The sequence below is a fragment of the Rhamphochromis longiceps genome, linkage group LG12 (genome assembly GCF_057381845.1).
Source record: "Rhamphochromis longiceps isolate RC_006_pf linkage group LG12, R_longiceps_female_GT1.1, whole genome shotgun sequence".
NCBI lineage: Eukaryota > Metazoa > Chordata > Actinopteri > Cichliformes > Cichlidae > Rhamphochromis > Rhamphochromis longiceps.
The window spans coordinates 24,069,649-24,081,646 of NC_140568.1; the positions used below are offsets into that span (position 1 = coordinate 24,069,649).

At 43.4% G+C, this 11,998-nt stretch overlaps 2 protein-coding genes across 2 annotated transcripts; both read left to right on the plus strand.

The window, feature by feature from the left end:
- The first annotated feature begins 2,054 nt into the window (after positions 1–2,054).
- Positions 2,055–8,183, plus strand: LOC146657286 (uncharacterized). Its single transcript, XM_085425268.1, has one exon. The coding sequence runs from the start codon at positions 3,265–3,267 to the stop codon at positions 4,885–4,887; it is 1,623 nt and encodes a 540-aa protein (XP_085281394.1). The 5' UTR covers positions 2,055–3,264; the 3' UTR covers positions 4,888–8,183.
- A 1,368-nt stretch (positions 8,184–9,551) lies between these two features.
- LOC146657287 (arrestin domain-containing protein 3-like) lies at positions 9,552–10,884 on the plus strand. Its single transcript, XM_085426776.1, has 4 exons — positions 9,552–9,699; positions 9,790–9,886; positions 9,966–10,222; positions 10,483–10,884. Exons 1-4 carry the CDS (start codon positions 9,556–9,558, stop codon positions 10,882–10,884), a joined length of 900 nt encoding a protein of 299 aa, XP_085282902.1. The 5' UTR covers positions 9,552–9,555.
- The last annotated feature ends 1,114 nt before the right edge of the window (positions 10,885–11,998 follow it).

Consider the following 11,998-nt stretch of genomic DNA (forward strand, 5'->3'; position numbering starts at 1 on the left):
AACCGAACATCACCTCAAAATAAGCACCGATATGCAATATGTATAAAATAGTTATAACTGCATCTGGAATACAAGGTTAATATGATAACAGTATGCATAAACATCTTAAGGCCATCTTAAAGCTATCTGTTACATTGTTAAAGCAATGATCATACTGCAGATTATATTGTGCTGGTAAAATACTTTTGTTCATCCCCACAGTTGCATGATGTCCGATGTCTGTCTGCTGTTTACCGGAAAGATTTAAAAAACAACAACAACAACAACAACAAACGCTGTTTGCATGAGCATGTTTGTGGCTAGCTAAGTAACTTAGCAATGCTAGTTAAGCTAACACTGCCATTAACCCAACCACCATGCTACACAATGAACCCACTAGGTGCCGTGGTGATGGTGCGGTGGAGGCTGCAGCTGCTAAGGGTTCACTACTGCTGAAGCTTTGGATGGCTGCCAAAATGGCTCTTCCAGTTGTAACACGTGTCACTTGGCAGTTTGCTGTCTTCTGCTGTGTGTTTGGCAGTTAACTCACTCCGGTGCCAGTGGGTATATTGTTCGTAAGTGATTTTTGCCATTTTGTTTGGATCATTTATTGTTGTAGGCATGGGACACACAACACAGGAGCTCTAGTTTTACACTCCGACTTTATTCACCTCACCTGTGGGCACGGAGCGATCTCGGAGGCAGGGTCAGAGTCCAATGTTCCGGCAGCAGGTGGGTGGCCATGGCGGGGGGCCCGGGCTGGGACCACAGGAGCATCCTACAGAATGTGTGCAGGCTTAAGTCGGTCCACTGAAACTACCTCCTGCCGGCCCAAAAAATCCAAAAGAAAAAGCTTGGAACCTGGTTCAATAACCCGAAACAGGCTGTCGTAAAGCGGACGCAAGAGGGGATGATGGGCGTCATGCAGAACAAAAACAAAAAAAAGAAGATTCCAACAACCGCAGAAAAAAAATGTCTGGCAGGCAGTGGTGCACAGGGCCAGGGACCGAAAAGGGGCCTCCAGGGGAGCGGACACCTGGCACTGAGACATCAAAACATGGGGGGGAGGTCCCTCAGGCAAAAATTCCCCGGGGACACAGAGGGGTTGGCCAAGGACCAGTTTAGCAGGAGAAACCCTGATGTCCTTCTTGACCGCACTGCGCAACCCCAACAAAACCCAAGGCAGACGGTCGACCCAGTTACCACTCGTTAAGGAAGCACGGAGAAAGTGCTTGCACATCCCATTAGCCTATGGGTGGTACATCGTGGTGCGGTGGACCTTGACCCTCCGGCAGCCATGGTGGACCATAGTTCCGATACGAACTGAGGGCCTCTGTCCAAGGTAATGTCAATGGGGAGGGGGGGGGGGTACCAAAACGCAAAACCCACGTGGACACCAACGCCCTGGCCACCACCTCCGCTGTCATGGAAGCCAGGTGAACCACTTCCGGCCACCTGGTGATGCAATTCACCCCAGTCAAAAGATGTGTGAAACCCTGCGACCGTGGAAGCGGTCTGACGTGCACATGGTCGAAACGCCTACCAGGTACGCAGAAAGGTTTGAGGGGCGGCTGAGTGTGCATCTGGACCTTCGAGTGTTGGCACAGAATGCACGCAGCAGCCCAACTCTTTACCACTTTCCGCAGGCCCGGCCAAATAAACTTGTCCGTGACCATCTTGACCGAAGCCCGTAAGCCCAGATAAGAGAAAGCATGGATGGAGTCAAAACACGATTGCTCCACGAAAGGGAAGACATGTCGCACAGCAAACGTGGACTGCCATCCCACACCGGCATGTCTTCCAGCACGAGGCCCGTCTGTGAGGACCGAAGGGCGAGGGCGAGGAATAGCCCGTCGTCCGAACCGAGCAAGGACAACATGTTTTCCATGAGTTAATGAGCCATGCCTCCGCCCAGCCTGGAGAGGGAGAGAAGTTTCTTGGCTCGCTCCGCACCGGAGAGGGTGTATCGCCACAGTAGTAGGTCCTTAACGGCAACATATTTCCCTTGCATGGGCGGGTCCTTGAGGAGGGCCATCACACAGCGGGTGGTGTTAAGTCTAATTGTTGAATGTTGCCATTGTGTTTCTTAAATTTGTACAGTCTTAGTTCAAGCAGTAGGATCAAAGCCATTCCTTTGATCCTGACCACCTCTCCAACCACTCTGTGCTGGGGGAGGTTTTATTGTAGATACATCCTATCTGAAAGATCTGTTTCTTTTGATGTAAGCTTCCTGGGTTTACGACCCTTTGGTCAGCAGGAGGTCTGACACACACACACACACACACACACACACACACACACACACACACACACACACACACACACACACACACACACACACACATTCTTACAGACGTTCACACAAATACATAAAATTCTTTGTCTTAGAACCAAGGGGGCGTGGCTTTGTTCTGACATGTTTTGTGTGAACTGTCTCTCAATAAAAGGTAGCAGGAGGAGGTCAGATCTGGGGGTCATTTTCGTGGTGGACACAGACGAGGCCTCCCTTGCGCAAATAATCGATCGATCGACTGTCTTGTTTTCTTCATGATGAATAAGTCTCTAGAATTAGTGGGGCTTGTGGAAACACAGACCCAACAGGTGGTTAGCGGGACGAGCAATGGCACCACGTGATGAAATTTTATGTCCTCAGCTGAGATGCTGTGGAGAGCAAACTGAGCCTCCACGTGGATGAACCATGACGAGGGGTCATGGAGCCACAACTGGAGTGCCACGGCAAATGTAGCCACAGCAGGAGGCAGAGGGCCAGCAGTAGCGGCGTGTCCAGGGCGAACTCCATGGTTTGCTGCGTGTTCAAGGTAGGGTCACCAATATGGAGGCATGGGACACACGATACAGGAGCTCTAGTTTTACACTCCAACTTTATTCACCTCCAAACATGAACTGAGCAAATTGCACCCAAACACAACAGAACCCTTCCTTGGGTGTGAGTGGAAGCCTCTAGTGGGTCCCCCTTTGTGAGTGTGGACGCTTCATCTCTTTGCTCTTTAAATGCTTTGCTTCTTTTATTGATTTTTATTGATTTTTATGCTGATTTTTTCCCTTTTTTCCGTATGAGCTTACCTGCGATAGCTTCTGGACACTTATAGATCATTAGGACTAAAGTGTTCTTAACAGAAACAGCAACATTTTTATAGTTACCTTATCCTCAGCGCTCCGTGTGTCTGTGGCCTAGACACAGCTGAAGCCTGATTACAGCGTCTGGGCACCGAGCAGCCTCAATACCCTGGAAAGGTGCTAACCGCTAGGCTAACTAGCAACAAGATGCCTTCCCTCTCCACAGATGACTACCACAGCCTCCTGCAGAAGATTGCAGTACTGGAGACAAAAATTCATCGCTTAGAAGTAAACGTGGAGGTAAATGGACTGTGTGGAAATGAAACAACCTTGCCTTTGATTCAAAACAATGGCGATGAGCAAGCTAGTACACAGCTAAGGAGCACAGATAACATGACCAAGAAAGTAGACTTTGTGCACTATTATAAATCCTCAAGCGATAATCCCCCCTTGGACGGTCTTGGTGCAAAACCAAGACATAAATCATGTCTCCTAGAAGGGGGAGGACGTATCACAGGCAGGGCACAGCGAGCTGAAATCTCTGAAACCGACTGGCCTTCACTTCCTACGAGACAGAGAAGCTCTTCTACCCCTGTATACGAGAGGAAACAGGACTGGACAACCGTGAATAGGAAAGTTAACAACAAACCTTCAAAACAACTGAATGTGAAACTGCACAACAGATTTGCTCCACTATCAAAGGACCCTGGATCTATATCGGACAACCATCCATCTAAAAGTAGCGAAGTAAGGTCCGAAAATCTTTTCAAAAGTAAAAGGCCACTGGGAAAGCTAAAGGCTAGGCCTGAAACTCTGATTGTGGGTGACTCTGCCGTAAAGGATGTACAAAGGATGTGCGGTAAGAACACTAAAGTCCTCTGCTTTCCTAACGATATGGTCAACAACCTGAAGGAGAGAATTCTTCAAATTGCAGAGGAATATCCAACTGTGACAAACATTGTTCTGCATACAGGGTCAAACGATGTGTCCAAACAACAGTCGGAGGTTCTGAAACGGGACTTTACTGGATTATTAAATACTGCAAACTCTCTGAATGCAGCTGTATTCATCAGTGGACCTGTACCGCCGGTCAGCGGAGGAGACGAGAGATGCAGCAGGTTGTTTACACTGAATAAATGGCTTATATCAGCATGTGCTGACCACTCAGTGCATTTTATCAACAACTTTAATATTTTTTGGGAATGCAGGCATCTGTTTAAAGCAAATGGATTTAATTTTAACAAGTCAGGGGTGAAACTGTTCACCTCCAACTTGTTTTATTCCATACGTCATCCATCTGTGCTTGGTGCCAAGGCTGAGATAAACGAGGAGTTATCTCATAAAGAGGAACAAACAGTACTCCAAGAACAGACAAAGCCCAGCAGAAACCTTGAGGAGGAGCTCCATCTGCCCCCACCCGGGAAGAGCCTCAGAAAGGAGAGACATCTGAGGCAAGAAGAGGGGTCCCTATTTGCCTCCAACTCTCTCAACAACACCAACGACCAGGACCAGGACCAGGGACCACGATCTTCCCCAGTCCCCCAAACCCCTGACAGGCCATCACCCCCATCACCCTCCTCCCCCTCCCTTTCTCCCTCCTCCCCACACCTGAAATTCACTGAGGAGATGATGGAGCGGGTCAATGCTGGGCTCAGATCTACCCCCCGGCCCAATCCCTTTTTGTCCCCCATAAACCCCCCACCAGAGCGGCCAAAGGTTTGCCATCGAGCCCCACCCTCAACAGAGCAATCGAAGTCACATTGCTCAGCCTCGCCCCCTTTAGTTCCTCCTTACCACCTTCATGCTCTGTCTCCGAAGTCTGATGTGTGATGTGTGGAGGGTCCAGGCTGCGAGGATTATGGCAGTGGTGACTTTTCCCAGGAGAAGCTGGGACCCTGTTTACTAGAAGGTTTTAAAATCTCTGTACTTTTAGGTGACAGAAGGAGACATGTGGCCTGGTCAAAACACAGAGAAATGCACTCTAAAAGATCTTTAAATATAGTAAACATACCTTGTGTGCCACAGACTGCTCCCAAACACGAGGGGACAAGTAATACCTCTAAAACACTTAAGTTGGCTTTATTAAACGTTAGATCGTTAGCTGGGAAAACATTTTTAATTAATGATTTAATCACTGAGCACAGCCTTGATTTTATGTTTTTAACTGAAACTTGGTTGGACCAAAGTAACAGTGGAGCTGTTCTCATCGAGACGACCCCTCCTAACTACAGTTTTATCAGTGAGGCCAGGGTGAGCAGGAGAGGAGGAGGGGTTGCTGTCCTATTTAATGAATCATTTCAATGTAAGCAGCTATCCCCTGGAAGTTTTCAGTCTTTTGAATATGTGGCTTTACAGCTGAAGGCCCCATCCAAAGTTGTGTTTCTTAATGTTTACAGGCCTCCCAAATACTGCACAGACTTGTTTAATGACCTCAGTGAACTGCTGTCTGTGATCTGTGTTGATTTCGACTGTGTAATTATTGTTGGGGATTTTAACATCCATGTGGACAACCCTCAGGACAAAGGGACTAAAGATCTGAGCAACACTCTGGGCAACTTTGGGCTGACTCAGCATGCAACAGAGGCCACACATAATAGAGGACACACTCTTGACCTACTGATATCCAAGGGCCTGAGCATTTCAAACATTACTGTGTCTGATGTGGGCCTGTCTGATCATTACTGTGTTTTCTTTGAAAGTAAAATCTCAGCCCACACAAATATATCAACAGCAGTGATCACAAAACGGTGTATAACTGAACACAGTAGTGAGATCTTAAACCAGGTCTTCCCATTAACACCTGACCTGTCCAGAGGTTCAGTCAATGAGCTCGTCAATAGCTTCAATTTAAAAATGTTAAATGTAATGGATACAATTGCTCCCATTAAGGTGAAGGTTATCTCTGGAAGGAAAAAGTCTCCATGGAGAAACTCCACACTAGTGAAAAATGAAAAAAGAGAGTGTAGGAAAGCTGAGCGCAGATGGAGAAAAACAAACCTCCAGGTTCACTATGACATCTATAAAGAGAAACTTCATAATTATAATTTACAACTGAGGAGTGCAAGGAGGTCCTACTTCTCTGACATCATCACTAAAAACAGTCATAATGCTCGGGTCTTATTTTCCACAGTTGACAGGCTAACAAACCCTCCTGTGCCAGTGCCAGCTGAACTTCATTCAACCATGGCCTGCAATGACTTTGCCAAATTCTTCACAGAAAAAATCCAAAAGATTAGACAAGCAATTGGTACATCAACAGCAGATCCAGGATATGTACTGTGTCCACCGAAAAACAGTTTAAACACCATGAAACAGTTTCACCCTATTAACAGCAAAGACCTGGATGACATCTTAGGTCAACTGAACTCCTCCTCTTGCTGTTTAGATGTCCTGCCAACAAGTTTTTTCAAAAAGGTCTCAAAGACTTTGGAGTCAGACCTGTTACAGATTGTCAACTTTTCTTTAATGTCAGGTGTGTTTCCAGAACCACTAAAAACTGCTGTAATAAAACCTATACTGAAAAAGGACACTCTTGACAAGACACAAATGAACAACTACAGGCCGATCTCAAATCTCCCATTTTTAAGTAAGATCATTGAAAAAGCAGTTTCTCAACAGCTCAATTACTTCTTAAAACAGAATAGCTGCTACGATGCCTTCCAGTCAGGTTTTAGACAGAACCACAGCACTGAAACTGCTCTGACCAAAGTGTTCAATGACATATGTCTGAACACAGACAGTAGAAAAATGTCAGTCTTAGTTTTACTGGATCTCAGTGCAGCATTTGATACAGTTGACCACAACATATTACTCAAACGACTGGAGAACTGGACAGGTCTTTCAGGAACTGTACTAAACTGGTTCAAAACATACTTAGAAAACAGGAAATACTTTGTATCAATAGGTAACTTCACATCTGAGCAGACAAGTATCACATGTGGAGTTCCCCAAGGTTCCATCTTGGGACCCCCTCTGTTTAACATTTACATGCTCCCACTGGCACAGATTATAAAGAACAACAAAATAAACTATCATAGCTATGCAGATGACACACAAATATATATCACAATGTCACCAGGAGACCAAGGCCCTGTACAGGCTCTTGGTAAATGCATTGAGGAAATTAATGACTGGTTGTGCCACAATTTTCTCCAGCTAAACAAAAACAAAACTGAGGTAATAGTCTTTGGCGCCAAAGAAAAACGATTACAGGTCACCAGAGAACTTCAATCTATACACCTAAAAACCACAGACCAGGCGAGAAATTTGGGTGTAGTGATGGATGCAGACCTAAACTTAGAAAAACACATTAAGACAATAACAAAGTCAGCTTACTATCACCTCAAAAATATTTCGAGGATAAAAGATCTGATGTCTCAACAGGACCTGGAAAAACTAGTCCACGCATTCATCTTTAGTAGGCTTGATTACTGTAACAGCATCTTTACAGGTCTACCTAAAAAATCAGTCAGACAACTACAGCTCATTCAGAACTCTGCTGCTCGAGTCCTCACTAAGACCAAAAAAGTGGACCACATCAGTCCAGCTCTGAGGTCTTTACACTGGCTGCCTGTCCGTCAGAGGATAGACTTTAAAGTTCTGATGCTGGTCTATTAAGCTCTGAATGGTTTAGGACCAAAATACATCAGTGACCTCCTGACCCAGTATGAACCTTCCAGATCCCTCAGGTCATCTGGATCCGGTCTTTTATCAGTTCCCAGAGTCAGAACCAGACACGGAGAAGCTGCATTCAGCTTTTATGCTCCTTATATCTGGAACAAACTCCCAGAAAGCCTCAGATCAGCTGAAACACTCAGTTTATTTAAATCCAGGTTGAAGACTCACCTGTTCTCAGCTGCATTTGAATAAAGCACCAAATCCACACTTTTAAGCTTAAACTTCAAAACTTACATTTTAACTACAGATTTTATCTATTGTTCTGATTTTATCTGTTTTGATTTTTTTTACATACTGTTTTGTTTGTTTTTTTGTTTGTTATTTAGTTAGTTTGTTTGCTTGTTTTAATCAATTTTAAATCATGCTTTTTATTTGTTTTTGTTTCTAATGTCTCTGTAAAGCACTTTGAACCACCTTGTTCTTGAATTGTGCTATACAAATAAACTTGCCTTGCCTTGCCACAGGATCATTCATTGTTGTAGGTGCCCATTTTTAATGCGTGTAGTTGGACTTCTTTGTGTGACCACGGATTTTAAAGTTGGACTCAGCCAAGCTCTAGATTGACTGCGCGCAGGTAAATCGATCAATATTGTAGGTATATTGGATCTTTGCTTAAGATCTGTGATTTTGAATGGTTTAATAAAAGGCACAGCCCGAAAAAGGGACATGGGCTCATCTTCCTGCAGGCTCACCACTCGCATGAGGTACCGTAGGGGTCGTATGCAATGTGAGCTGGGCGGCGCCCAGGAGCGGACGTCCTTCCCTTATTCTTCACTTATTTGCTCAAGTGAAGAGATATGTTTGACATATTTTTGACAAATTATATGCCAACAAGTCACTTATAACTGTTTATATTCCCGCAATAAATTTTTTGACAAATACCCCTTAATCACTTTTTTTGCAGATGATCACTTTTTGGCACAACAAAGGCAGCTGGCAAAGCAACTAGTGGAGTGGTTGTAGCAAGGTAAACTGGAGACCATCGATCTGTGAACTTTTTTGCATGGTACAACTTCATGAGTTTGGCATTATTCAGTAACTTTTCAGATAAAAAGTAACCAACTTTATTAAGTGGTAGCACTGGGACAGACCCTCCTGCCCTGCAGCAATTGAAATAGGCTCCAGCTCCTTTCCTCTTGGACAAGCTGGATGGATGGGTGGATAGATGAATAAATGGATGGCATCGATGATTTTTTTTGTTACTTCTGAGAGCAAAGTTAGTAAATATTTATTTAGCCTTTCACTTTGGGTCTTGCGCTTTGCAGATAGTTGCTCAACACAATGTAGGGTTTAGCTATGGGCAGGGTTGGGGTTGGCCCTCTAAATGTGGAAGTTGCTTGTTCTCTCCCTGCTTGTGTCAGGTCTTTCCTGGTACTTCAACTTCCTTCTCAGTAAAAACAATTATCACTGCTGTTAATTTCGTGGTAAACTTCCCCTAATTTCAATATTTTTTGATTATCAAATCCCAGAAAGAGAGATTGCTGTGAACTTTGGAAAAAAAAACCAACAGAGAATTTCCATCATTTACATATTTCTTTACTGGCAAGGCTCCAACACTCAGCGTGTTAAAAACTTCACCATGTGAGTGACGGGGCTGAAATTTTTGAACACAGGTTGTTATTGTGCCATTCCTAGCAGGACCATTTGGACATACAAGTTTAATCATATTTCTCTTGCAGGCACTTCACTTCCCCAAGGGGCCCACACTTTTAAATTCAGGCTTAAAATCCCAGAGGGGTATGTGGGAATTTCTGGCTTCATGCATTAATACCGTGCTGTAGTTTGCTTTTACAAATAACTAGATTCTGTTTTTTTAGGAACATGCCTTCGTCCTTCCAGGGGAAACATGGAAAAATTGTCTATGTGGTTGAAGCAAAGATATCTCGGAGCTGGCATTTGCCTTCTGCAGTACAAAAAGAGATCAAGTTTGTTTCTAAGGCATTTCTAAACACTCCTCAAGTAATGGTAAACACTACAATGATGTGTTATAAATTTGACATCTGGATTACAATTGAGTTGATCTGAAAAAAAAAATGTCTGTCTGGTTCTTTACAGTGTCCACAATCTAGTTCAGTGAGTAAAGACGTCGGTGTTTTCTCTAAGGGACAGGTTCAAATGTCTGCTACCATTAGCAGAGGAGTTTGTTTTCCAGGTAAAATATCTGCAACTTACAAAATAAAATGTGAATAGATTTAAAAATTAAGCTCATTGTTAACATTTGCTATTGACAGGTGAAACTTTATCTGTTGTTGCCAAAATCTGTAACTCTTCCTCCAAGAACATAGAACCCAAATTCAAACTTCAGCAGAAAATAGTGTACAGATGCGATGGCAAGACTAAAACCTGTGATGAGACTCTGTTCAAAGAGGTCGGGGACACTATCTGTCCAAACTCAGAGCAAACTGCCTCCCGCCAGTTGAAGATTCCTAGTGATGCCATCGCCACCCTCCGTAACTGTGATATCATCTCAGTTGAATATCAGTTAAAGGTATAAAACTATGTCATAGGGATTTCATGGTGAACTTTGGTTGTAAATGTTTGTAGGTAAATAATAGATAAAGAAAATGTGTGTCTTAACCTCTTAAATAATTAATAACTACTATGAAGATAAGACGCTGCATAAAAAAGCATAACAAATAATAATTATATGTCAAATTAAAAAAGTAAAATTGGTAGTTTTATAAATTGCACTTTTAATTTGATGGTTACTTTAGTCTGATTTGATTCTAAATCTCTGACTTTTTCCAGGTATATCTGGACATTAGTTTTGCCTTTGACCCAGAGGTGGTGTTTCCACTGCTCATCATTCCTTACAGATTTGCAGCCATTCAGCCTGGGGAGCCTGTGGGCCCTTACCCACCTGGGAGAGCCTGGGCTCCAAGTTACAGCAACTACCCTTCCCTTGCCTTCCCCACTGGATCAGGTGCTTGTCCCTCACTAGATCCCGCTCAGCATGCAAACATAACAAGTGGCAATTTTAACCAGTGGCCACAAGGTGCTGCTCCATACGGGTTTTCAGTTCCAGGATTCACATCACCTTCAGTACCTGCATACCCTCCTGCTACGCCTCAATTTCAACAGGGAGAACCATCTCTTTCCCCTGAACTGGTAACTGAGCAAATTAATAAACTAAATGTGAGCAGTAAGTGACACCTTAAAAATAACTGTTAAGGTGAAAACCAAATTGGTCAGAGGCTATTCCTCAAACTGTAACTTTTAAAGTATCTGAAAGAAAAGAAAGTGGAATTAAATCATGTCATTGAGCCCAGATTTCACCTGTTGATGGCAGCAGAAGTCCAGCATGACCAAATGTAACAGTGCAGACAGAGATTCATACTGCAATCTCTGATCTCAAAAGAGGTCTTTGAGTCTCTTATTATATTTTTTTTGTTGATCCAACGATTCCTCTGTGGTCGTTGTTTTTGCCTAGATTTGAGTGGTATATCATCTTTCTCCACTGTAAATGATTCAAAATGCAGCTCCTGGATTCTTAAGTTGTATGAAAAAAGCAATACATAACTCATGACAATTAGTTTGTAAAGGGAATAAAAAGTGCAGTGTGGCATTATTAATTAGAGCTAGCGGTGTGTGTGCTTTTTTCATTTCTTTTTTCAGAAGCATGCGTCTGCAGGTAACTAATTAGTGCGTAAAGTTGCTGTGAATTTTACTTTTACAGTTATTCTTTTTGTCTTTGCTACATTGTACCTGTAGAATATATATATACTGGAAGTGCTGGGTATACAAGTCTGGCCTAAGTCTTTGGTCAGAAAGACTGCAGCAGTCCAGGAGTTTAGTTCACCGTCTTTAATGAAGCTTCACAGAAGATATGCACTTATAATTGTGGCAGGTGCAGTATCGGTGACTATAAGCATGGTTGTCTGGAAACAGAAACAGGTAACACTATAATTAGCAGGCTCAAAGACAACCAAGCAACAATCAGAACACATCATCTACTCAGACACAGCAATATTTTACAATGTCCACAAGGGGTCGCCGTAAGACCAGAAGTTGGCTAAATAGCACATATCTTCCCAGTAGCTAGTACTAAGGCAAGCATGTGGCGAGCTAACAACAGCTAAACTAAACAATAAACAACAGAAAAATCCTTTAACCGCGGGATATAATCATTGGGGGAGATTCTGGCCACTGGTATTAACTTAGTGCTAGTTAATTAAATAATTAAATAAACCTACTAACGTGGTAGCAGTGTACTGAGGCATAACTTTAGCTTAAACATACACAAACAACTATAACTATTATCATA